This window comes from Mastigoproctus giganteus, chromosome 10 (assembly GCF_048544385.1).
Source record: "Mastigoproctus giganteus isolate SK-2022 chromosome 10, ASM4854438v1, whole genome shotgun sequence".
Taxonomy (NCBI): domain Eukaryota; kingdom Metazoa; phylum Arthropoda; class Arachnida; order Uropygi; family Thelyphonidae; genus Mastigoproctus; species Mastigoproctus giganteus.
The window spans coordinates 149268841-149294962 of NC_143584.1; the positions used below are offsets into that span (position 1 = coordinate 149268841).

Genomic DNA, 26122 nt, shown 5'->3' on the forward strand with positions numbered 1-26122 from the left:
TAAAAAAAGTGTTAGACTGTTATTATTAGAATGAATGGATAGGTGATGTGGAATTTTTTTTTTTTTTAATGATGTCTTATAACAGTGGTGTGCAAACTTATTTTGCTTGCATCCCCCTTTATTGAATAAAAAATTGACACAACCCCTCAACATAAAACCCTAGGTAGGATGACCAGATTTTTAGCGAGGAAAAATAGCATTTTATAAATTATATAGTAGAAAATTATATTCAATGACTGAGAAAGGAATAAAAAAATTGTTTCATTTTAATTTATATACTAAAATAATTGTTTAATATTTTAATTGAATACAGCAAAAACAACAAATCAAATTCTTATTCTTCAATTAAGATTACAAAACAATAAAAAAAAAAAAAAAGAGCAATTACAAAACAATTTTAATGAGAAGGATGAGCTTGGATAACCAATAATATTTGGTCGATATTTGAAATTATTAATCTTGTGTCAACTTCTGGATCAAGTCTGGAATGCTGTTAATTTTGAGAAAAAACCTCACATAAATATGTAGACCCGAAAGGTAGCAATGTTTGTATCACCATTTTCCATAATTGTGGATACAATTATGCAAAATTTCTCGTCTCGTAGAGAAAGCCAAAATTTTTCACAAGTTGTAGTCTTGAAGTGAGCACGTAATGCTTTGTCAACAACAGGTTGATGAGATCTTCCTTTTGCTGAATGGTAATTTCGGGAGATGAAGAAATTTCAAAAACAAAGGGATCATGAATCCAATACAATTTTTTTTTTTTTTTTTTTTTTTTTTTTTTTCCTGGCGATACATTAAATCATTTGGAAAAATTCTAATTAGCATTGTTAGGTAGGTGGCAATGATATCTTTAAATTGTAAAATGTTAATATTATTAAAATCAGAAAAACATGGGAACATTTCAGTTTTCCAAAGATTAAATTTCTCTTTGAGGGCTTCTATTTTACCACTGAGTGTTAATATATTTGCTCCCAGTCCTTGAAGACTTAAATTTAAATCATTAAGTTTTTCAGGCCATTTTTGATTTATAAACAATTGAGCAAGATTCTGATTGTCATCTGATAAAAACAATAAAACTTCATGTTTGAGGTCAAAAAGATGTCACAACACTTTACCACTGGACAACCACCTCTTTCATATATAAAAGAAGCATTTCATAAATGGATCCCATTTTGTTGAAAAGTATAGTGAAAAGTCTGCTATTTAAGCTTCTACTTTTAATAAAGCTGACCACACTTACTGCATCTTTGAAAACTTCACAGGGAGAACAAGAGATTCAGCAATAGTGTGTGATTACAAATTTTTTCCTATTAAATATGAAACTTCAAACTTCCTCCTAAAGCTTTACAAGGAACTGCCATATGTTTCTTCTCGAAAGAATTCAAACCTTCTATGGTGTCTGCACATCTTTTGAAAAGGGATTCAATTTTTTCCATTAGCTCTGGATGTTTCATATGTAAGTGTCTTTTTAATTTAATAGGCTTCATGCTTTCCTTAGCCACTTTTTTGTAACATATTTACACACACAGGACATTGCTCATCATCAACAACACTAAGTAAAGCCATACTTCATAAATTCCTTTTTATATTTTCTATTCTTTTTCATTCCTTTTGATTTGGAATATGATGGCTCTCTACCAGAAATTGGTGGTTGCACCTTGAAATACCGTTAATGTCCAAATTTTCACATGATATATTTCTTACCTTATTTGCTTCTGAAGTACCTGTAGGAACATTATTGTTATCACTCCTTGGTCATTTTGTGTTCTAGTTACCCAAATGTTCATGGAAAAAAAAAAATATTTTTTCACTCAAAAACAATGATAATAACAATGAAACGTGCAATAATAAAAATAGCAGAATGAAAAACACATCTAAGTTGACATGAAAGCACCGAATTATGATGCAGAATAAAGCGTGCATGCAACAGATTTACTATATAAGATATTTACTGCCACTGCATATTCACACCTGTAGCCTTTAGGCAATTTGAGAATTTGTGCTGTAGGAAACACAAATTAAGATCTAAAGGGATTACTGTTTAGTAAGTGTACTGAGAAGTATTAATACATACTGAGAAGTTGCACTAGTCAGCTGCTTTCTGTGTGTGTCCATAGCCAGAAAGTAAATTGAGGCGTATTCACAAAGCAGACAATAAAAAAGAATGGCATCCTAACAAAATAAAGAGTGGCTCTATAGGGTTCATTCATATCTCAGACTTTGAGTATTAAGGTTTCTACATCTACAGTATTGAAAAAAGTAATTTTAACAAGGTTTTTTAGCTTTTATATACACAAAAATAATTTTATTTAAAAATTGCCGCGACCCCTTTAATTTATCCTGCTACCCCCCTGGGGGTTGCGCCCACAGTTTGCGCACCACTGTCTTATAAGCTTTCTTACTTGCATTATTTGTCATTTACTAATACTAATTTAAGATCAGCTGATTATAGATTTATTGATGAAAAGCAATATTGTTGCAAGATAGAATTCTAAAAGCAATTAAGAATATTCGCTGATTATTAATATTCACAAATCATTAAGAATGGTAAGCTTTGCTCTGCCCAAGAAATGAACAATTGTAAGACGTATTTATATACCCATGGTTAGAAGATCAGTACACAATATAAGAATGAGAACTGCAAATTTAACTACATTTTCCAGCAAATTTGCTGGAGAAATGTATTACTCCATAAGCCTTTGTGGTGTGATAATAATGTACCAGAAATGAGGATATCTTTATTGATCTTTGCTGATCTCTATACTTTAGACAGAAGTATGGGAAGGACAGTAATTTTGAAAGTGGATAAAAGGCCACTGGCCTTTGAAATGAAGTACTGTAGATAGCTCTTAAGAATTTCTTACACAGAACATACAACTGCTGAAGCTGTAAGAAGAACGATTGCTGAAGAGTATTCTTGAAAACTATTTCTGCAAAGTATTGCAAGGTTCACTTAGTCCTATGAGTACTATTGTGATACCTCTTAGGAACAGTCACTTAAACATATCCTTCTCCCTTTACTTGTGGATACTGTATACAGGGTGTTCCAAAATTATGTATACACACTTTAAAAATTTATATTTAATGAACAATATATACAGATGTAAATTTTTTTTGATACTTTGAAGACTAAAAAAAATTTTTTTTTTTTTTTTTTTTTACAACAATAAAACTTTACTTTAATTGTTCAAAATACTCTCTAACAGCATTAATGCATGAGTGGCATCTATCTTCAACAGATCTACATACTGAAATGCACAAATCAGATGAAATGTTTTCTGCTACTTGAATTTTTTAATTCCTTCATTCTAAAAACACTTGTATGGTTTAAACCTAGCTCTTTTGAACACCGTCTTGTTGATTTTCTTGGGGTGCATAAGATTGCATTTCTTACAGCTTCAATGTTTTCATAACTTCTTGATATCCTCTTCCTGCCACATGCTAAGTTATTGATATTCTGAATGGTTCCATGCTCCTCAAATTTATCCTGCAAGCGAGTAATTGTTAAACGTGTGGGCACTTTTGTTCCATATTGTGATTTCCAAGCATGCTGAACTTCATTGACATTTTCATATTTCCAATACTATTTTATAATTGCCTTTCTTTCTTCAAACCTTAATTGGGTACTCTCCATCGGTTTAAAGGTGTCTATAAAATAAAACAAAAATTAAATTTGTCTATTTTTAAGCTATAATATGAGTTTAAGAAAATTAAATTGGTGCATATTGTTCATTAAATATACATTTTTAAAGTGTGTATGCATAATTTTGAAAGCCATGTATATACTGTGCAGGATTTCACTCGTGTTCAGATGATGATTCGATGTTGTGTGGTGCAGTGGAGGCTACGAAAACATAGTTCAGTTTTTCTTATTAACTGCTGAGTTACACAAACTTATCATTATAAGTTCAGATATTTACACACTAAAAAGCCATAAAAGTGGGGCTATAAACTCCAGAAAAGGAATTTATGACTTACTCTTTTGTAAGCCACCTAGGTCTATTAGGGTTTGGTAGTCTGCCTGGGATCAAATTTCAGCGATTTCATGCTATAATTTTCTGCTAACTTCTGCTAACTTTCAACAGAAATGTTTTCTTTGATTTCTCCATTTAAAATTCCACAAATCTCCATTAGTTATTGGGAAAACAGGAAAAATGTTGGATCAAATATGAAAATGCTGTTAAGCCTTTTTTAAGTTTAATTCATGTAAGAAAGTGGGTCTGGTCCTTGCCAAACTGGCACTGGAATTTTTGAACTATCAGTGGTTTATGGTCTTACCATAACAAATTATAAACTAGCTAGTGCACAGTAGCCACACCTGGTTTGCTCAACTAAGGTGTCTTCATGCTCTCACTTGTTTAGATTTGAAAAGAAACTACAGTAAACCCCCGCTATTCGTGGTATCTGTATTCGCGGTTTCGCATATTCGCGATTGCTGATTTAATATAAAATGAAACCTAAAAAAAATTGTGAATTTTAAAGCGCCGTGAATATTATCCGCCATAAAAAAACATGGGCGTGGCTAAAATTATCTTTCCCGGTCAAAACAGCGCTCAGTGGGTGGGCCGAGAGGGGTGACAAAATCGCGAGTGTGGATGTTTTTCGCTAATCCTTGTTCAGTGTTATGTGTTATGCGCTTGTAATGGAAGTTTTCGTCGTTTGCTTTTAATTTATATGCTTATAAATTGAATAAATTTATAAATTGATATGCTTACAAAAGTGATAAATCTACCGTTTTGCAGTGTAAAACAGACTTTTTCAAGTGTGTTAACGGACGAAGTGTCGGTTATTGTGGACAAGTTCTTTCTAACCTGTACAAAAATATGGCTACGAATAACAAGAGAAATGTGAAAATATCAAAGAAGGTGATGACATTAGCGAATAAAATTGAGTTATTAGACAAAATTTCTAATGGTGAAAGTGTCTCCTCAGTGGCAAAACATTATAAAATCAATGAGTCAACGGTATGATCAATGAAAAAATCCGCTGTAGTGTCCGTGAAAACGCGCTAATTGCTTCAAAAATTTGCTCTGTAACTCGTGATGTTAAATTAGAAAAAATGGAAAACGCTTTAAATCTGTGGATAGAAGACCGAACTCAAAATAAAATTCCGTTAAGTTCACTCATTCGTGAAAAGGCAAAACTCCTTTATCAACACTTTAGCGAAACCGGTGATAGCACTGGCGGCATAAGTTTTTTTTTGCTAGCAAAGGCGCTGGTTTGAAAGATTTGTTTGAAATTTCTAATAAATATTACATTTAATATTAAATTGTTTCTTATTTTCGTTTCGATGCCATATGCTTGCATTTCACTATGTACTGTCTATGTACATAGTCATATTATGAAGGTACATATAATACATACATAGACAAAATTTTAGACTAGTTTTTCTTATATATTTCATACTTTGGAGCGGAACCCCCCTTTATTACTATGGGAGCAATAACTCAGTATTCGCGACATTTCTCAGGAACGTAATCCCCGCGAATAGCGGGGGTTTACTGTACACTGTAATTTCTTTGTATGCAGAGAAAAATAAAAGTTCACACACTTACAACAAATTGTTTTTCAAAATAAAATAAAATGTATATACAGTAGAACCTGGATAAGAAATTTTTGCATAAGAAGTTTTCCCCTGTTCTAGGTTTGGTTTTTTTAAGTCCCAATTTCAACTCTACATAATGTAATGTATTATTTTCCCACATAAGAAGTTTCCTGGGTAAAAAGGTTTTCGCACATAAAAAGTTTGTGATAAAGAATACACAGTGTATTATTATAATGACGTCCTACTTAACACGTTTTTTAAATAGAGGAATTTATTTTTAATATTAAAAAATATTATACAATATAAACATTTGGAAATCAAACAAGCAAGTGCCAAGCATCATTTTAGTTCATAGTAAATCACTAAAGTAGGTGAAACGGCATCATTTTTGATATACATATATCTCATATTGTGAATGCCTTCACAATAAGTTACCCTGATATTGCACTACCTCTGATAGACAATGCTTTGCCAATGGAGAAGACTAATGTTACTTATTCTCGGCATGGTGGTAACTGCCAAGAATTCATTGGCAAAGTGTTGCTTATTCAAGCTAGTTCAATATCTGGGCAACTCATGAAGGCATTCACAATATCAGATAAAACAAACGATGCCATTTCACCTACTTCGGTGGTTTATTACGAACTAAAATGATGCTTGGCGCTAACTTGTTCGATTAGTGAATTTTCCGTAGTCCGAGGCTTTCAGCGCTAAAACCTTTTTAGTATAAACATTATGATACAATGGAAGTAACGTATTGCAATTGTTTTCATCGATATCCATAATTGGATCCATAGATCAAGTTAAGCGTTAAGTTCTGATGGTTGTGAATAGTTCTGAATTACTTTAGTAGATTATTGCTCTGTCTTACTGTAATTGTGACCTTTTAAGGTATGTTGAAACTCCAATGGAGCTCATTCTTCCAACTTATTAATGAGTTTAATGAACAGAATGTTAAGAAAACCTCAGTTTAAAAATGTTTCCCATAGGCAGAGAGTAAAATATTTATAAATTCTGAAATAGTACTTAAAAATCATCTTAAACTTATGTATGTGTATCTTTCAATTTTTATTTGTTAATATGTCATACCCTTAGGTCATTTTCCGTTCTACTGTATTATACTTGTTTTCTTCAGTTTTTTTTTTTTCTTCTTTTTTTTCTTGCATCTACTAACAATTTCAAGGAAATTCAGCTATTGGCAGCCTCATTACAAATTGTAAAAGCTGGCGGCAAACAGAAAACACCCCATTGTCCACTGAATAAAAAATGTTACTTATAGTTCGTGTTACTCATATAGATTTGTTTTCAAAAGTTATGTATTGCTGTAGCAACTTTCTGTGATGTGTATTTTATCTTGTAACAAAATTTCAACAAAAATAATCTATTGGCAGCCATTGAACTTCTGCAAAGTGGTGTCAAACCTGAAACATTCACTTGCATTGTTATGTAGCATGTTCTGCATTATAAATTTCTGAAAGCCAGCATCAAACTGAAAAACAAAAAAAGAAGGATATGTTTTTAAAAAAATTGCAACTATTAATACAAAAATTTGGTTGTGCAAAAAGGACATTAAAAATTTGTGCAAACTAGACATTATTAATAACCAGGTGGAGGGGGATTATTAAAAAAAATTTGTAAATGCCAACATTGTACTGAATTTACTTTTTTGGGTCTTTTTGACCCAAGTAGACTACTAGTGTAACAATTGAAGATGAGTGTACAAAAGGGTTAAATTTATACCAATCATCAATGCATGAAAATATCACTGTACATACAAAATGCTATTACAGCATTCTTAATGAACAGAAGCAGGTAATTGTTCTAATTTTTTTACAGTAATAACAAAAGAATTTTCTTGAAAATTTCAAAATTTAAATTTCATAGAAATCACTAAATATCAGAAAAAATGTTTTGCGAGAGAGAGAGAGAGAGTGAGTGAATGAATGAATGTTCTTTCTACTTTAAAAAAGTGATTTACAGAATTCTCATTAGTTTCAGTAGAATATCGTTGGCAAATTTTTTTATTTTCTTTATGCCTTCACTAGTAGAATACACTGTGTTACATTTTACATCACCAGCACAACTCTTATCCTTGGTTCACAGCTAATATCAGTAACTACTTGCAAAGATTTCAAAATAGTCTCAACCCTTTTCTCCAGGGATGTGATTTGGTAAATGTAACAAGCAAAAAATAGTAAATGAGAGATCATTGTAGATTAACTTCTTCAGGCAGTTGTTTCGTGATGTATATTGGAAACACATTTCTCTATCTAAACTATGGACATTGTCTTTTACATTGTCAAAAATTTTTTATATAGCCATATCCCTACCTAGTCAGAACATGCTGAGGGTGTAATGCAAGTCCACCTGTAATTTCCTTGAATTCCTGAAGATGTGATGGGCTTTCACAAAAATTCCTTGCCATTGGCCTCCAATAGGCTGAAATTGAGAAATAAATGACCATGAGTCCAGAACAGCAGGATTTTAATGTGCTTATAGCCAAAGCATAGAAAGAGCATTTATAAGAAGTCGAGTGGCTGTTGCCTTTAAAGTACTTTGGATATAAGTAAATACACTTTTACAAGGGCATATTGGCTTCTGTGGTTCCAGTGATTACATTGGCAATATTTCTTCCAAACAGCACCAGTTTCTTTAATGAAAATCCAAGTATTAATGCAAGTCATGAGCATAACAGTTGTCTAGATTATTTTTTTTTCATAATGTACACTCACTTGGAATGTGTTTCTTTTTGTATTACAAAAAATCTTTCAAGGAGGTATTTTCTGGCATCATCAAAATGTCTTCTTGTCATTGGTCTTCTGAGTTACAGCCACTTTGTGTTTAGAAATTTGTAAATGTTTTGGAAACATACTTACTTGAATTTGTAATTTTTCTGCTCACGTTGCAAAAAAACAGTGTGCCATTGGTAAATAATGCATATTACAAAATTGTGTAATAAGTTATTTAATCTGGTTTTAAAACTACACTTATAAAAAAAACTCACATTTGGCAATGTTATTTTCTGTGAAAGCTTATAAATCATTCTTTATTTCATCCACGCTGTCAACAGTCATAACTGATTTAGATTTCTGCATAAATCTTTTTAAGATTTGTGCAAAAGTTAGGTTTGACAGACATTTGTGGTGATTATTGATAAATCCCGAGGGCATTATTTTACAACCTGTGTCATGATGAGATATGTCTTGCTCTTTCAGATTGGTCTGAGAGAGTATGAGACATGTAAAGTGTGATCTGACCTCAGTTTTCTCCAGTTGTGGAGCTTATGTCCAAGACAGATTTGTCATTAAAGGGTTCTTTGTATGTGACAAGTAGGTACTTATAAAACTTTTTAACAAGAATTCATGCCCCAAAGTGACTTGGATAGTTGACTCATGAATTCATTATTGACACTTTAAATCAGTGGGAAAGAGATTAAATTAGTATCTGAAGTATTTACCTTACAAAAGGACCCACCTGCAAAGAACAGATGAGCAAAAGTGGAAGGTGATAACATGTGTCTCCAAGTAAATATCTTTTGGATAAAGAAAACACAGACAGAATAAAGATATTCTGGTTAGGCATATTGTTTAATCCTCCTCAACTCCCTTTTCAGTATTTCTATTATTCACCCAACTGTAGGATGTCTGTTGTGTGATTCCCCATGATTGAAATCAGTAAGACTCTAATCACACCATCTCTTTCTTACATTCTGTTTTACATGTAGATATAAAAAGCTTACAGCCAGAACTTGAACATTTTACTGAAATGAAATGTTCCTGAAATGTTCTGATTCATTGTCCCTCTGAAGGTACCTTTTCCAATGCATTTCCATTTAATTTATTTTCAGACTAAAACAAATTCTTTGGGCATCACCTAGATACCTTTGTGGTATGTTGTTATGCTCTGAATGGTACCTTTCGGGAAGAAGCAATATTCTGACATCCTCAGTAACTTTCCAGTTGGATGAAATTTTATTATGAAGGAAATGAAAAGCACATGATAAAATTATGTGCTTTTCAGTGGAACAATTCCCACCATCTCAAAGGCCAGTGTGGGCACTTTTGCTTATGAAAAATAATGCAGTGCTGGTGAATTAGAAACAAGTATGAGGGCAAGTATAGAATCCAATATCATATGCCCTATTAAAAGTTTTTTTGGCAGAATGAAGAAATATTTCTGTTAACAAGTCATAAATTGGTGAAAGTATGCTATGGGTCATGTTAAGGAAATGTATTTTCTGTTTACTTTCAGTATGCAGTGTATATATATTGAAAGCATAATAGTAATTACTTTGAAATATCTAATTTGTGTTTGTTAGTTATTTGGTTTTTAAGAGCATTAGCAACTAAGGCCATATTGCTCTGGGATATGCGGTGGTCATTCCCTGACCTTTCCGCATCCTCTGTTATTTGGTGGTGGTGACGGACTCGAACCCTGGTCTAATCAAGAAGCGTGTGCTACGCACTGCTGCTCCTTCCCACCTGGCTATGGAGGCGCCTCTAATTTGTGTTTATATTTGTGTAATGTAATTAATATAATCATGTGATTTAATTAATGTTTTATTGTACATGTTTAATTCATGTAACATTATGATTATCTATAATCTACTTATCTGTATATTTATATAGATAAGTATTTGATTGTGTACTTTTTAATTTATTGGGCTCAGTTAATCTGATAACTTGTGGTAGACACAAGTTCCAGAAGCTGTTCCCAAAATATTTCTTTTTGTAGCAAATCACACCATCTCTTTCTTACATTCTGTTTTACATGTAGATATAAAAAGCTTACAGCCAGAACTTGAACATGTTACTTTCTTAGAAGAGTTGGTTTTTTGGACTATTAAATTAGAATTCCCTCAGAAATTGGTTTGCTTCCTTTTGAATATGCTTCCTGATCAAGGCTATAAGGTAACATATATATATAATGTATTAATAACAAGTATTTGTAGTCAATAGTAACGGCTTGAAAAAAAATGATAATTAAAAATTGGTATGAATTATGGACAAGGGGCACTGCCAGTAATAGCAGAAATACTCAACGACCATAATGAAATATAGATAAGTAGATCAGAGTATAAATGGACGAATGCTGACCACATCAGATGTATTAACAAAGATACATTTTCTGCATCAAGAATCAAGGCCTCTGTTTCTGATATGAAATATATGTAGCAAGAGGTAAAAATGTAGGCTGATGTAGATTTGGCTATGAATATATGTCAGCCTACATTTTTACCTCTTGCTATGTATATGTCATTTCAGAAACAGAGGTCTTGCTTCTTGCTGTATTTCCATTGGTTTTGGCTGCTGAACCTTGATGAAGTTAAAATCATTGGATCTATAGCATTAAGTACTATATGTATTTTTATTTAAATTTATTTTAATTTACTTTTTATTTGTACCTATTTATTTTTTCCATTCTTTCCATACTTTATTTTTTCCATACATCTGATGTGGTCAGCATTCCTCCATTTATACTCTAATGTACTTATATATATGCAAGTGCTACCCAAAAGTTCCTGAAATGTATTTATAAAATAAATTAGACTCACCCTGGGTCTTATTTTTCACCTTCGAAGTAGCCCCCCCCCCCTTGAGAGAGTAAACACCGATCCCAGTGCTTCTCCCATGATTTGAATGTGTCCTGAAAGTCCTTCGTTATAGCGTTCAGCTCTGCCTGTGATTTGGTTTGGATATCCTCTGTGCTGCCAAATCTTCGACCCTTCAGCTTGATTTTCATTCTTGGGAAGAGGAAGAAGTCGCAAGGGACTAAGTTTGGATGCAAATAAGGGGGGGGTGAGGGATGATTGTCATGTTGTTAGATGCCAAAAACTGCCACAGCAAGAGATGTGTGGGCCGGCATGTTGTCCTGATGAAGGACCCAGTTCTTTGTGCCACTTCTCTGGACATTTCCTTTTGATGACTTCCCTTAACCACCTCAGGACGTCGCAATAGAACTTTGTGTTGATGGTCTGACCAGGAGGTATGAATTCCCTATGGATAATCCCGTCAAAGTCCAAAAAACAGATCAGCATGGACTTCAAAATGCTCCACACTTGTCGGGCTTTTTTCGGTCAGGGCGAAGATAGGCTCTTCCACTGGGATGATTGTTGTTTGGTTTCTGGGTCATACCCATCCACCTTTTGGACAGGATTTCGTAGCTCCAGCGAATGCTAAGTTTTTAATTATCTCTAGCCATTTTATTGACTTAATTGTCATATTAAATTATTTTTTATTAAGTAGCTTATAGTCCTAATCAAGCTTGTTGGTTTATTTTGAATTTAGATAGTGATTTTGAAAGTTAATATTTAGTGTCTGTAGATTTACAGTTTGTAACTTCAGCCAAAATAATACAGCTGGAGCTACGAAGTAATACGGCTAAAAAATTTATTTAAAAAATGCATTTTTAATCTTTAAGCAAAAAAATTTATATTTTAATATATGGTGCTCACATGTATTGTAAACTGCAAGATCTTGCTTGCTTAAAGCAAAAAGTTAAGAACCTCTGCACTAGAGGGAAGGGACAAACCACACTTGTCCACTAGTTTTTTTTTTTTTTTTTTTAAGGAGCATTAGCAACTAAGGCCATATTGCTCCTAGAATATGCGGTGGTAATTCCCTGACCTTTCCGCATCCTCCGTATTTGGTGGCGATGGGCTCGAACCCCGGTCTAATCAAGAAGCGTTTGCTATGCACTGTTGTCCACTAGAGGAGGACACTAGTAACAACAATAATGATCCTAAATGATAATTGGTAGATACATTTTCTGCATCAATATTTAGAGGTTGGCATTATTTTAAACATCATGGTACTACTGACTCAGACAACAGTTAACAGAAACTGGATGACTGTGTTATCATTGAAATTGGATTGTAGAGAAATTGTCATGCTTGAATGTAAAAAGGCATCATGATATATATTATATGATATTAATGGAAGCAACAGGACAGGCTACTAATCCCTATCATGAGAATAGCTCCTTGCAGGTGAAGTTTTTACGGCTCCAGCTAATAGGAGAGTTTTTCTTAAATTTTTGTTGTTTTATTGACTTAAATTGGTATATTAATTTATTTTCTAGAAGTAGCTTTATATTCCTAACTACAATACTTAGTTTATTTTGAACTTAGATAGAGATTTTGTAGGTTATTACTTAGTATCGGCAAGGGTATCCAATCCACGTGTTGGACAAGATTTTGCAGCTCTGGTGAATGCCAAGGTTTTAATTATATTTAGCTGTTTGACTTAATTGTTATATTAAATTATTTTCTATAAGTAGCTTATAGTCCTAGTCAAGCTCCTTGGTTTATTTTGAATTTAAACAGTGATTTTGAAATTTAATGCTGTGTGTCCATAGATTTACCGTTCGTAACTTGCCGCCATTGTTATATGATACAACATATATCCCGAACTAGATAGCGAAACAAGTAGCACTGTATTACAAATCTGTTAATTTAGTATAGTATAGTATTATCAATTAATCAGTAAAATTTATTAATCTTATTAAATTTCATTATTAAATTTCATTGTCAATTAAATTGTACTTAAACGGAATCATGACCTACACTAGAGCAGCAGAGCAACGCTCACATATTAGCCAGAGTGCTGTTGCTCAGGGGAGAACTGAAGTGGGCGATTCTCCAACACATCACAGTCTAAAAGAATGCGTAAAATGTGAAATGTTTGCTGACCTCTCTAGAACAGGACATGATTTAGTCAAGTAGGATGTCTTTGTGTTTGCTAAGTGCAGAGACTGAGGAAATTAGGCACCAATTCAGAGTTCTGATGGGCATCTATGAGAGTTTGAGGTGTAGGGGTAGATGCCCTCAAGGAAATTAATAAGAGGGGCCCATCAAGCTCTCAGCTGCCTAACTCAATGCCAGAGCTCACTCCTGTACATCATGCAACACAGCGACAATCACCAAGGCAGAATGTGCTGGTCCAACAAGAACTAATTATTGTTGGTGACTCTATTGTCAGGGAGATGGGGAATATATTATGCAAAAAGGATAGGTGGAACAGGACCAGGGTATGGCTGCCAGGGACAAAAGTTGATGATGTTGTAGAGCAGATATCATCTTTTAAGGGCACAATAAGTGATATTGTTGTACACGTTGGCACTAATGACCTTAAGAGTAAGAGATCTGCAGATTTACTTAACAAGTACAGGTCAATGTTGAAAACAAGTCGCGAGCTAGGGTTGAATTTGAAAGTGTCTGCAATTCTGCTCGTACACAATAGGAGGGAGTATATGATGAGAGCCTTGTCAGTCAGTTCAGCCCTGGAGAGATTGTGCAAGGCTCAAGGGGTAGAATTTTTTTCAGCCTGGTCTGTGCTTGTTGATAGGAGAGATTTCTTCTACAGGGATGGGATATACTTAAATAGAAAGGGTGTAAGAATATTTGCTGATGCTATTAAGGCAGTGTTAGGTGGGTGGGAAAACTGCTACCTTGTGGGGGGATTCACAGACTAAAAGATTAACAGTAGCCACAGGCAGAGCCAAAACCAATTCTTGCACTGCTTCTGTTGTAACAAGCAGCAGCAGCCTAGAGAAAATTTGCTGTGGATTTCATGAGCTACTAGGAGTCATCATGGAACAAGTAAATACATGGGCTGTGTTAGGGTAACTAAGAATAAGAACAAGTTCATGTATACTTGCATGTACACCAATGTTAGAAGTATAGTAAATAAATTTGATGAATTTGAAGTGCTGATCAAGGCATCAAAGGCAGATATTGTTGGAATATCAGAGACATGGTGTCACACAGTTATAGGTAGGGCAGAATTGGAATTTGGGGAGTACAATGTGTACAGAAAGGATAGACAGGGTAGAAAGGGAGGAGGGATTATGCTGTTAGTTAAGAAGCATAAAATCTAAGGAAGTGCATCCAGTTGACATGGGTGGACAGTGCAATGTTGAGTCTGTTTGGTGTGACATAAACTCTGGGAAAAGGGAAATGAGAGTAGGAGTACGTTATACGCCTAATGACCGATTAATATAATGAACAGATTTTAAATTTCCAGATATTGACTAGAACTTGTGGATTGGTCGCTCGCACACTAGGAAGACTTTTGTGAATCTATTGGTGAATTGGTTTTTACAGCAACACGTTTGAGGGACAACCAGAGGGGGTAATACTCTTAATCTGATTATCAGCAGTGATGACTCATGCATTAGGAATTTGCAGATAAAGGAACCATTAGGTGACACTGATCACAGTCTACTGCTGTGGGATTTACTTAAAGACATAACTACCATCAAGGGTAAAGGGAAGGGTTTTTTCCCCTTAAAGGTGACTACAGTGGTCTCAGGCAGTTTTTGAATTCTATACACTGGGATCAACCGATGACGTTACCAACAGTGAAGTCTAAATGGGAGGCATTCAGGGAATTAATATTGGAAGCTACTAGGCTTTTCATACCAACTAAGAAATACTGTTCAAGGATTAAGCCTAAATGGATGTCAGATGAATTAATGAGGCTCGTGGCAGAGAAGAATGTATGGGATGCATATAAATTAGCAAGTGATGCAGAAGCCTACGGCAAATATATGCTAGTCTGTAATCAAGTCATAAAGGAGGTTAGGCAAGCGAAGGCTGATTATGAGAAATTCTTGGCAAAAGATGCAAAGAAAAACAACAAACTTCTTTAGTTATGTAAACTCTAGAAGGAAGGGGATGAATCAGATTGGCCCACTTGATGTTGGTGGTTCAACCGTTCATGATCCTGCTCAGATAGCTGACAAACTGAATGAGTATTTTGCATCTATATTCACATGAGGAATTCTATAAGGAAGAGGAAGACAGACATTTACTAAACTCTAACAGGGAGCTAAATGATTTTGTAATAACAGAGAGCAATGTGGAGGAGAAATTGTTGAAGTTAAACATAAAAAAGGCACCTGGGGCAGATGGAATCTATCCAGTTATATTGAAGGAGGCAGCAAGAGAAGTAAGAAACCCTTAGCCATAATTATGAGAGTATCCTTAGATTCAGGGGAGGTCCCCATGGACTGGAGACGTGCAAATGTATCCCCAATTCACAAAGGGTGTTCAAAGGGTGATGCAAATAATTACAGACCTGTTAGTTTAACTAACAGGTCTGTAAGTTAAAGAAGTCACTGGTTAAAGAAGTGATGTAGGATCACCTGGACAAGTCTGCTGTAATAATTTAGACACAGCATGGATTTGTTAAGGGGAATTCTTGTCTGACCAATTTGATTGGATACTACGATGTAGTCACAAAGGAACTGGATGCAAAAAATAATTTTGATATCATATACATGGATTTCAGGAAAGCTTTTGATACTATTGCACATGGAAGATTGCTGTACAAATTGAAGCAGTATGGCATTAAGGGAAAGTTGCTGTAATCAATAAAGGGATGGTTGAGTCAGAGATGGCAGAGAGTGGTAATAAATGGACACTGCTCTATGTGGACTAATGTCATTAGTGGAGTCCCATGGTGTTCAGTGCTTAGCCCATTGTTGTTTTATGTATTTATTAATGATATCGATGAAGGTATATCAGGCTTAATGTCGAAGTTTGCAGATGTTATAAAGGTTGGCAGGGTTGTTAATAATAGTAAAGACAGTATGCTATTGCAACAGGATCTAGAAAAGTTAGGTAGATGGGATGAGAAGTGCCAACTGAAATTTAATATTGACAAATCCAAAGTACTGCATATGGGTAGCAGTAACCCATGAGAAATGTACCAACTGTATGGTACTACACTCAGGCAGGTGGAGAATGAAAAAGACCTGCGGGTAAGTGTACAATCGGATATGAAGTTCTCTGAGCTGTGCAGATGGGCTGCCGAGCAGGTCATGGAGTTTTGTAAATTATATATAGGAATTTGGTCAGGCTACACCTTGAGTACTGCGTACCAGTCTGGAAGCCTTATTTTAGGAAGGATGTAGAGGTGCTGGTACGAGTACAGAGAAGGGCAACAAGATTGCTGAGAGGAACAAAGGGGTTCTCTTACCAGGAGAGGCTTAAATTCTGTAAGTTGCAGCATCTGGAGACTAGGCACCTGCGAGGTGATCTGATCGAGGTGTACAAGGCCTTGAATGGTTCGAGCATGCTCAATGCTGATGGGATACTTCCACTTGCTGAGATTAAGAGCCTGAGGAAACATATATTCAAATTGAGGAAAGAAAGTTGTAAAATAGATGTGCAGAAGTTTGCCTTAGCCAGTGGGCAGATGATTGCTGCAATAGATTTCCATCTGTTGTTGTGGAAGTTGTGATAGCTTAAATAATTTAAGGCTGAACTAGACAAACATTTGGAGTGACAGGATTGGTGAAATGAGTTTTTTTTTTTTTGGCTCATGCACTATAAGCTTGCTTTATTGCATCATATGCCTCAAATAATGCTAACTGTTATCACCAGTGACGACCGCAGAAAGGAAGTTTTGATCACTCCTGGCCCGTTCTTGAAGATCTCTGCTAACTTCCATGAGATGCTGCTTTTGGGCTTCAACTCGGTAACCGTGGCATGAACGTGGCCGCAATCCTTCTCGTGTTCAACTCGTCTGACAAAATCCGCTGACACGTGCTGTACAATAGTTCTACAATGCCAGAGATGTCGTGGATGGTCCACCTGCGGTCTTCATGCATTGCCGCCCGAACTTTTGCGAAATTTTCCAGGGTGGTGCTTGATGATGACCACACAGAGCGATTGTCATCATCAACTGACATTCAACAGTTTTTAAAATGGGTAAACCAGTAGTAGGTCTGCATCTGGCCTAAAGCATTGTCACCAAAAGCTTATTTCAACTTATGTGTTTCTACTGCTGTATCGTTAAAAAGGAAACAAAACTTGATTCAAGCACATTGCTGTCCCACATCTGCCATTGCAAATCATAATCTATGCAAAACACACTGGCAAAGAACTGCGCATAAATATTCAATGACTCTATCCAGCCCGACGGCACGTGGCTCACTGATTCACAAAGAATGCATGCAGTGTTACCTAGTGCCACAGGTCTGTACTAGACATCGTTCCCTTGCAACATTCAAATTTCGGGAACTTTTGAGTAGCACGTTGTGTGTCTATATACATACACATATATATTTTTTATACAGGGTGTCTCAAAAATATTGGTACAAACGTTTAGGGGAGGTAGGTAACATCTAAAGGAATGTGAATCGCATAGGAACCCAACCCATAACTGGAAATGTCACCGTAAGTCGGTAGACTGCGCGGTAGTCGGTGCACGAAGAGCATGCATCGATATACGAACTGTGAGCTGGCAGACATGCACCTAGTGTATGGATTAGCAGAGGGCAATGGACGAGCTGCTCAACAAATTATGGAGAACGCTTCCTAGACAGACATGTACCGGACCACCGTTTGTTTGCGCATGTGCATCAAAATTTGTGCGATTATGGGTCATTTATAGGTAACAGGAGTAGTGTGGGCAGACCACGTTCGACACGAACTCCCACCGTGGAAGAAAGTGTGTTGAATGCCGTCCAGAATAATCCTACTACCAGCACACGTGCCGTTGCCTCTGCCTTAGGAGTGTCTCGTTGCAGTGTACAGCGTGTCTGGCACAACAATTCCTTACACCCCTTTAATCTCCAAAGGGTTCGGTTACTGCTCCCCCAAGATCATCATGCACGTGTGGCTTTTGCGCAGTGGTATCGCCAAGAAAGTGTTCAAGACTTGAATTTTCCAGCCTATGTTTTGTTCACGGATGAGGCTTATTTCACTCGGAAAGGCTTATTCAATCAGCACAATGCTCATGTGTGGGCTCACGACAACCCACACGGTGTGTGCCCCCATGCGGCACAACATCGCTTCACAATAAATGTGTGGGCTAGTATGGTCGGTGACTGCTTAGTCAGCCCATACCTGTTACCATCCCGCATGAACTCCGCTAAATATCGGATCTTTCTTGAACAAGTTCTACCAGGGTTACTTGACGATGTTCCAGCAAATGTGAGATGCAACATTTGGTTTCAACATGACTGGGCGCCTACCCATTATGGAAGGTGTGTTTGTGACCATTTGAACAGGTGTTTTGGGAATCAATGGATTGGCCGTGGTGGACCCGTTGTCTGGCCCCCCCATGCTCACCTGAGTTATCGAGCCTTGATTTCTTACTGTGGGGGGGTCCTCAAATCTATCTTGTATGAATCACCTGTGGAGATGGGAATGGATGACATGGCGAGACTCGTCTGCGCTGCTGCTACTACTGTCAAAGAAACTCCAGGTGTGTTCGACCATGTCCGCCAATCCATGCTGCGTCGGTGTCACGCATACATCGCATCTCATGGTGGAACCTTCGAGCATCTGTTGTAACATCATGAAATGCATCCATCTCATACTCCATTGTTAATATTATGTCAAATAAATGTTTGCCACGAATGACTGTCTTGTGTCATTTCTGCTTCTTGTGCCTCTGCTACTACTTTCCCGTGATGTTTCCGGTTATGGGTTCCTATGCGATTCACATTCCTTTAGATGTTACCTACCTCCCCTAAATGTTTATACCAATATTTTTGAGACACCCTGTATTTCCTTTCTGAAGGATTTTGTTTCTTATAATATCAAAGCACTGATTTACAAAGATTACGAATTATTAAATAAATTAACATTCTTTACTGTATTTGATTTTCAATTGTGGGGATTATTCTGCTCCCAGCTAGTATGTGACACTAAAACTTAGGTTTATGTTCAGTTTAGAGACAAATACCATTATCCATGGTTCTGCCTAAGTTGCTAATATCTTTATAAATTATATAGCATCACTTGAACAGACAAATCACTATACACTTAAAAATTGGAGCTACCACTGGGACAGCTGTTTTGAAGCTACTAGCTTCTCATCAACCAATCAATGGTCTCTGTCAGGAAGCAATTATATGCTGAACTGTGAATAATGTATTTTGTTTAATTGAATAGCCAAGCAGTGTATGGAAATAAAATATTCATCCTCCACTTACTGCTGATTTTTGATTATAGGGATCATTCTACTTCCAGTGTGACTGATGCCAAGTACTGAACATCGGTCACATTGGGAGCAGAATGATTTTAAATTGTATAACATTACCTGTTCAGGTGATGCTATACAATTTTTAAAAAATATATATGTATATATTAGCAATTTAAGCATAATTTGAACATAGGCTAAAGCTTAAGCATTGAGTCTTTCTGTCCATCTTAACTGGAGCAGGATGATCCTCACAATCAAAAATCAAATGCAGTAATACATACTATTATAAAAGAATACAGCTTCTGCATTGAAGTATTTCCCTGCAGTCCTGTAGTGTTATGAATTATATTATGTGGTTCACTCTGTCAATTTTTGGTTTGAGAACAGCTTCCTACTATCCAGTATGAATTAAAACAGTTTGTAAATTTTTCTCAAAAATAAATTTAAAAATCTTCATATTAATAAAATAAGAAAAACTACAACAAGAAATGTTGTCCTTTAAAATTATAAATCTTATGTTAATACACACCACCACTGTTTTTTTTTTTTGTGAAGGCTACAGACATATAGCAGGAATTAGGAGTAAAGACTGCTTTCACACCAGCAAGGGACAAGGTTGTAAAATTTAATTACTGTGGTCAGGGTTGCCAAAAATTGGTAAATGTTTGACTTAATATGCAATTTCAGGTTTCCTGGAAGGTAATATTTTTCTCAATTGAAAATGCACTTATAACAATGCAAGGTGGTATGACTACATGAAGCAGCAGAATTTACATACATAATAATTTGAAAATGAAATGCACAAGGCGTAATTCTTATGGGTTTTGGTATTTAACTATATAATATTGGTGTAAATACACCATGGTTAACCCATAAATTTGAACTACGTAAGTAGTATAGAAGGCATCGTTTTAATTGTATCTCATATTGTGGTTGCCTTCACAACAAGGTAGCAGTATTGCACTACTTCAAATAAATAATGCTTCTCTAGTAGAGAAGACTACTGTTATTTATTTTCAGAGGATACCACCACCCAGACGATCGTTTCAAAGCTATTGGGCTTCATCAGTGGACGGGCAGGTACCCTGGTAATGCAATATGCCATCATATTTGCGAAGTTATATCCACAATATGAAAGATGCCAAAGGGTGTTGGTAAAAATGTAATTTCATTTAATTTTCATTGATAAAAATGATAAAATGGTTGGTAAAAATGTAATTTGAAAATGAAATGCATTTCATTTTCAAATTTTACCAACACCCTTTAAGCGAGCAAGATCTTGCAGTTTACAATACTTGCGAGCACCATATACTGTATTAAAATATAAATTTTTTTTTGCTTAAATATTAAAAATGCATTTTTTAAATTAATTTTTAGCCGTATTATGCATACAAGAATTGTATTTCTCAATTAAAAGTTTTGGGTGCTAATATTTATTACATTTGATTAATGTTTCAGGTATCTAGCCGAAACCCATCAAATGATCGGCAAGATACCTGAAACGTTACTCAATGTATATTAGTTTAGGTAACACCTAAATAAAATATATTAAAAACTCCACGTGGTAATTTAGATATATTATAATTTAAATGGATAGAAATCACATAACATCCTTCCCTAACCATATTAATTTCTCCATTATGAAGAGATAATCACAAATTTTCTTCCAAATGTAATGTCAACAATCTTGTCCTTTTTGTGGTTTTGATATTGTTCATTAATTGAAAAGCACTTTCACACACTTTCAAACATAGAAAGTACTTTGAACACTTCTCTTTGTAATAATGGAAATTTTTTGCAGTTGGAAGAACTACAATTTTAAAATAGTTGTGTTGGAAAAGACATTTCAGAGCTAAAGATGACTGCATATCAACAAGTTCTAACTCAACAGTTGCTACTTCATTTTGATTGAAAATTTGTTCCAAGTTACTAATTTTAAAATTTCTGTAATTTATCGTTAATTCAAATTTTTGGACTTGCTCTTTCAAGTATTCAAATCTTTCTCAGAATTGGTCACTTAGGTCTTTGATTACATTCATTACAAATGATGTGCACTCCCCAGCAGTTTCCTCCAGACATTTTTTAAGAGTAGGAAAATGAAGCAAATTTCATTTTAAAACTTGATTCTGAAACACTTGAAGTTTTTTCTCAATGCAATAATCTCCTCCTATAAAACTATCACAAATTTATCTTTTCCCTGTAGCCTCAAATTTAACTAATTTAAATGGTTGAAGATGTCAATCATGAATGAGAGTGTAATCTCCAGTAAAAATTTCATTAAAAAGCTTTTTTCTTTATTGTTTTCTATTAGAAAAGCTTTTACTTCTTCAAACACCTCCCAAATTCTGGATTGCGCCTTTCCATGACTGAGCCACCGAACCTCTGTATAGGTAATAAGATCAGAATACGGTGCTTGAAGATCTTTCAAAAATATTTTTAGAAGTCTCTTATTTAGGGATTTAGCAATAAAACTGTTGATGACTTTAACAATGACTTTAAGGCATCTTATAATTTCTTTTTGATCTTTCATTCATGAACACAAGTCCTCAATATGAATCAAACAGTGATAATGCACAAAATTGGTCTCCTTTCATCTCTATTAAGATAAGCAATAAGGCCTTTGTTTTTACCTATCGTGTAAGGCGCACCATCGGTAACAATTGATACAAATTTGCTCAGATCAATTTTGTGCACTGTAAGGAATTTCATAAGTATGTCATATTTATTTTTTCTAGTTGTATGACCAGTAAGCAGCAAAATAGCCAAAATATCTTCTTCACAGCTGCCATCATGTTGAATCAAACGAACAAAGCAAATGAGTTGTGATATTCCAGAAAAAACATCAGTTGACTCATCAGGTGCCAGTGAAAAAAATACACATCTTTCGATTCTACCTAATAATTCATTGAATATTACATCTGCCATTTTATGAACTTAATTTGAAACTGTATCATTACTCAAAGGAATATTTTTGGGGGAGCTAATCAAGGTAGCTTTCTGTTTTTCTGGTAAGACACTAGGAAGCACTTCTAATGACGACACTACACAATTTTTTTATTATTTCACGACTTATGTAAGGCAATGAATTCTTTGCAATTATATTTGATAAAATAAATGAAACTTCATTTGCTGACACTTTACTGCTATTAGCTTTACCTAAATTTAAAAAATTTTCTGTCTTTCAAGTTTCTTTTTTTTTCTTCTTGAAGTTTAGATTTTCTAATATCACTAAATTTGGGAAAAGCTTCATGAAAATTCCTATGGCAAGTTTGGTAATGTCTTTCACAATTCGAGTTCTGATAGCCAGCCAAACACACCTGACATAATAAGCAAATTACACCAGTATCACTACTATTATCTAGATGTCAAATTAACAATAATTAATAAGAAAAAATTTGAAGAATACTGTCAAAGTGTCAAACTTTGACCTTTTTTGCGATTAAAACATCACAAAATATATAATTTTCCTCCAATCACTAACAAAAGAAAAGGATTTTCTAACAAAGATTGCCATGGATTTTTGTAGAATATTGCAGAAAGTTGAGAAATAAAGCACCTTTTTTAAATACAGAGATTTATATATAAATTTTTTATCTTAAGCGAAGGTTTAGCTTAAGTGAAGTTTAGCTTTGCTCTCGACCGATCCTAAAATGGGTGCTCACACGCACCCATTTTAGGATCGGTCGAGAGCAAAATTTATTTTTTAAAGAGCAGAATGGTGCTAGTGAGCACCAGGTTAAGAACCTCTGCTCTAGTGTGTACATATGCAAAAAGTTTTTTATTGTTGCATTGCACTTGGCCCTCTTGCCAAGGCCTTTTTAAATTCTTAACATGGCTGTGTCTTGCTTCCAGAGTTATTTTAATTTTTGAATTAATCTGTAACTCAGTTACTTCCTGAGTTACAGATTAATTTCTAACTGTCATGGTGTTCATTGACAATTGATAATTTATATTCACCCCATGCAACTTTCTTTGCCATTACATCTTTATTAGTTCAGTCGTCATTCACTTTGGTCTGAGCTTGGAATGACATTACTTTAAAGGTGCAAAAATGTTAGTTGCTTCTAGAAGAGTTCCCTTTGAGAATTTGTATTTGTTAGATTCACCAACTGTTCTCGTTGAATAGAATTCAAATAATGCTCAAGGTCTTTATTATTTACCTTGCAAAAATTTAAATTATTTTTCCCTTGACAACAATTCTCTTTAACTAAGTCCCTTATAAATATAATCTGATCAGTATCTACTAATGATTACATAACCCACAAGTGGTAGCACCTACAATCATTTCAAAAACAGGGGTCCTGCTCAGACAAACCTTAAATTTTTTTTATTTGAGAAAAAAATTTTTTTTTTTTTGTCTTTTGATTAATAGTACTTGGAGAATACTGTTGCTTGACCTTTTATGAATGGATTACAATACTTATTAAATGTAATTATTTATTTTTTAATGAAAAATTTGAAAACTAAAAATATTGTTTTTATACATGTTACTTTTAATGAAACAAAACTTATTAACCTTGCTAAAAAAATATAACATATATAGATCATAGAACTATTAATCTCTTACTTTTTGAAGTTTGTAAAATTACAAAGTGCACATTTATGCTTAGAGTTCTGCTTGGAGTATACCAAATAAAGAAAAATACCAAAATAAATAATTAAATTAATAATAAAAATTTAAATATAAAATAAATGTAGACCTGCCAAGTCTCCAGATTTATGGTGGAGATTCCATCTTTTCGATTCATTTTGAACCCTTCTCCGTCTCACTATTGTAGCATAGCTTTTCTCCATCTATTTCAGAAAAAGTAGGAAAACTACAACTTTGCCATTAAATTTGAACTTTTTAAAGTATTATGGCAAATTTCTGCTTATTTTTCATTAATGAATTGGCCATCATTGTGCTAGTTTGCAAAATTATGTAAAAAAAGAATATGCAATGTGTAGAAAGAAATTTAAAAATAGATGTAACTTTTCAGAGTGAAAATGGTACTGTCATATGTGCTAAATGTTTATTTCCCATTATTGTGCATAATCTTACCCTGGGTTCTACTAATTATGCAGGCACACTTTTCAGAAATATATTTCATGCTAGTGAAATAACAAAAAAATGGCTGTGTGAACAAGTAAAAAGCAGGAATTGTTAATAAATTGCTCAGGGAGGAAAAGAAGAGATAGTGATTGCTTTTAAAAATGTGCAGTTTTGATTGCTACTCTTGGCAGTAATCAGAGTGAGTCTAAGCTATTTGCATTGTGATAACCTTTCCTAAAAAAAAAAAAAGAAATCACCAAATTGAAATCGAAAGCAGGTAATTTCAGTCCCATTGTTGGAAGGTAACTCTACAGAGAATATAATATTGGCCATCTTATTCTGAAAAACCTGAAAGCATGTGGGATTCATTAAAAAACTGACTGGCACTTGGAGTTAATAATGTCCCTATTATGATAGGCATTAAAAACTGAGTAGCAAGAGTACTAAAAGAGAAGATTGAACTCTTGACTGTTGATTAATTTATCTTCTGAAAAGTGGATGAAAGTAGATGAATATTTGATAGACATTTAGTACTCTCTAGAAAGATAGTGCTAAAATCAAAAAAACAAAAAACAAAACAGATTTAAAGAGTTTCAATTCATGCATGCCATTAAAGTAATAATATTTTGAAGCCTGCATATATGCATTTTCTGTCTTTGGGTAAATGTTTAACTAAACTTGTAGAATAGTGGCAGTCTCTGACAAATATATTTAAAAGAAAAGGTTAGATGTGGTAAGAAAAGCCATATGAGCCCTTTTCAGAGTTACCAAATTGAAAAGTACAACCAGCAGTCACCAGTGAGTAGCACTGACTCATGTCCAGATCAAGTTCATGATCTAAAAGAAGTTTTTAAAAAAGATAAATTAATGGACTCCCCAAGGAAAAGAATTTCTTAATCACAAACTTATTGTAAAAGCAGTTGTACAAAAAGTCTGTTTATGATCTTCTCTACCAGCTTGTTTCTTTAAATGTTATGCCAACATTTGAAATGGCATGACCCGGTCATATGTCTTTCTTGCATACATCATACTCCATGTGACCTCTTCAATTTACACATTTTTACATAGATTGTTGTTTATATTCCATATGGTCCTAATAATATGGCTGGGCAGTGTAGATAATAGATGAATTTGCTGCTTTCAGAATTGCACTTAAATTCTATCACAAATACAGTATCTGATTTATCACAGAATGAATTTGTAGGAAAATTCAATTGAAAGTTTTGTTTGATTTTTGAATATCCTGACTTTTAAAAGCTGTGTTCACTTGAATGAATAGAATAACAGAAATATTTCAGAATGGTAGGAATATTAACTTGGTGTGTCATAGCAATGTGTCACATTTGTGGTTGTTCTGTCATTAGTGAATGTTTGTTAATCAATTGTTATGAATGTTAAAATGTGAGAGAGTTTGGTGAAATTTTATTGTTTATTTGAGGAGCAGAACTTAAATTTTGCTCATCTAAAAGTTACAGTGGTGAAAATTAAGTAGCAAATATTTGACAGAAAATAATGAGTATAGCCTACAAGCATCTGCATCGTGACAAAAAATAGTGTGTACTGGCTTGGTTGGGTTGGACCTCCTTTAGGCTATTGTAACAT

General features: G+C 34.4%; 1 protein-coding gene across 2 annotated transcripts in view; it reads left to right on the top strand.

Annotated features, from left to right (window-relative positions):
• The window catches only part of Ubr3 (Ubr3 ubiquitin ligase), a 452715-nt gene that overhangs the window by 84244 nt on the left and 342349 nt on the right, over positions 1-26122 (top strand). For both annotated transcript variants that reach the window (XM_090383419.1, XM_090383420.1), the window contains exon 6: positions 10325-10458. In XM_090383419.1, the coding sequence (XP_090239545.1) occupies positions 10325-10458 (134 nt within the window). The remainder of the gene's footprint in view (positions 1-10324; positions 10459-26122) is intronic.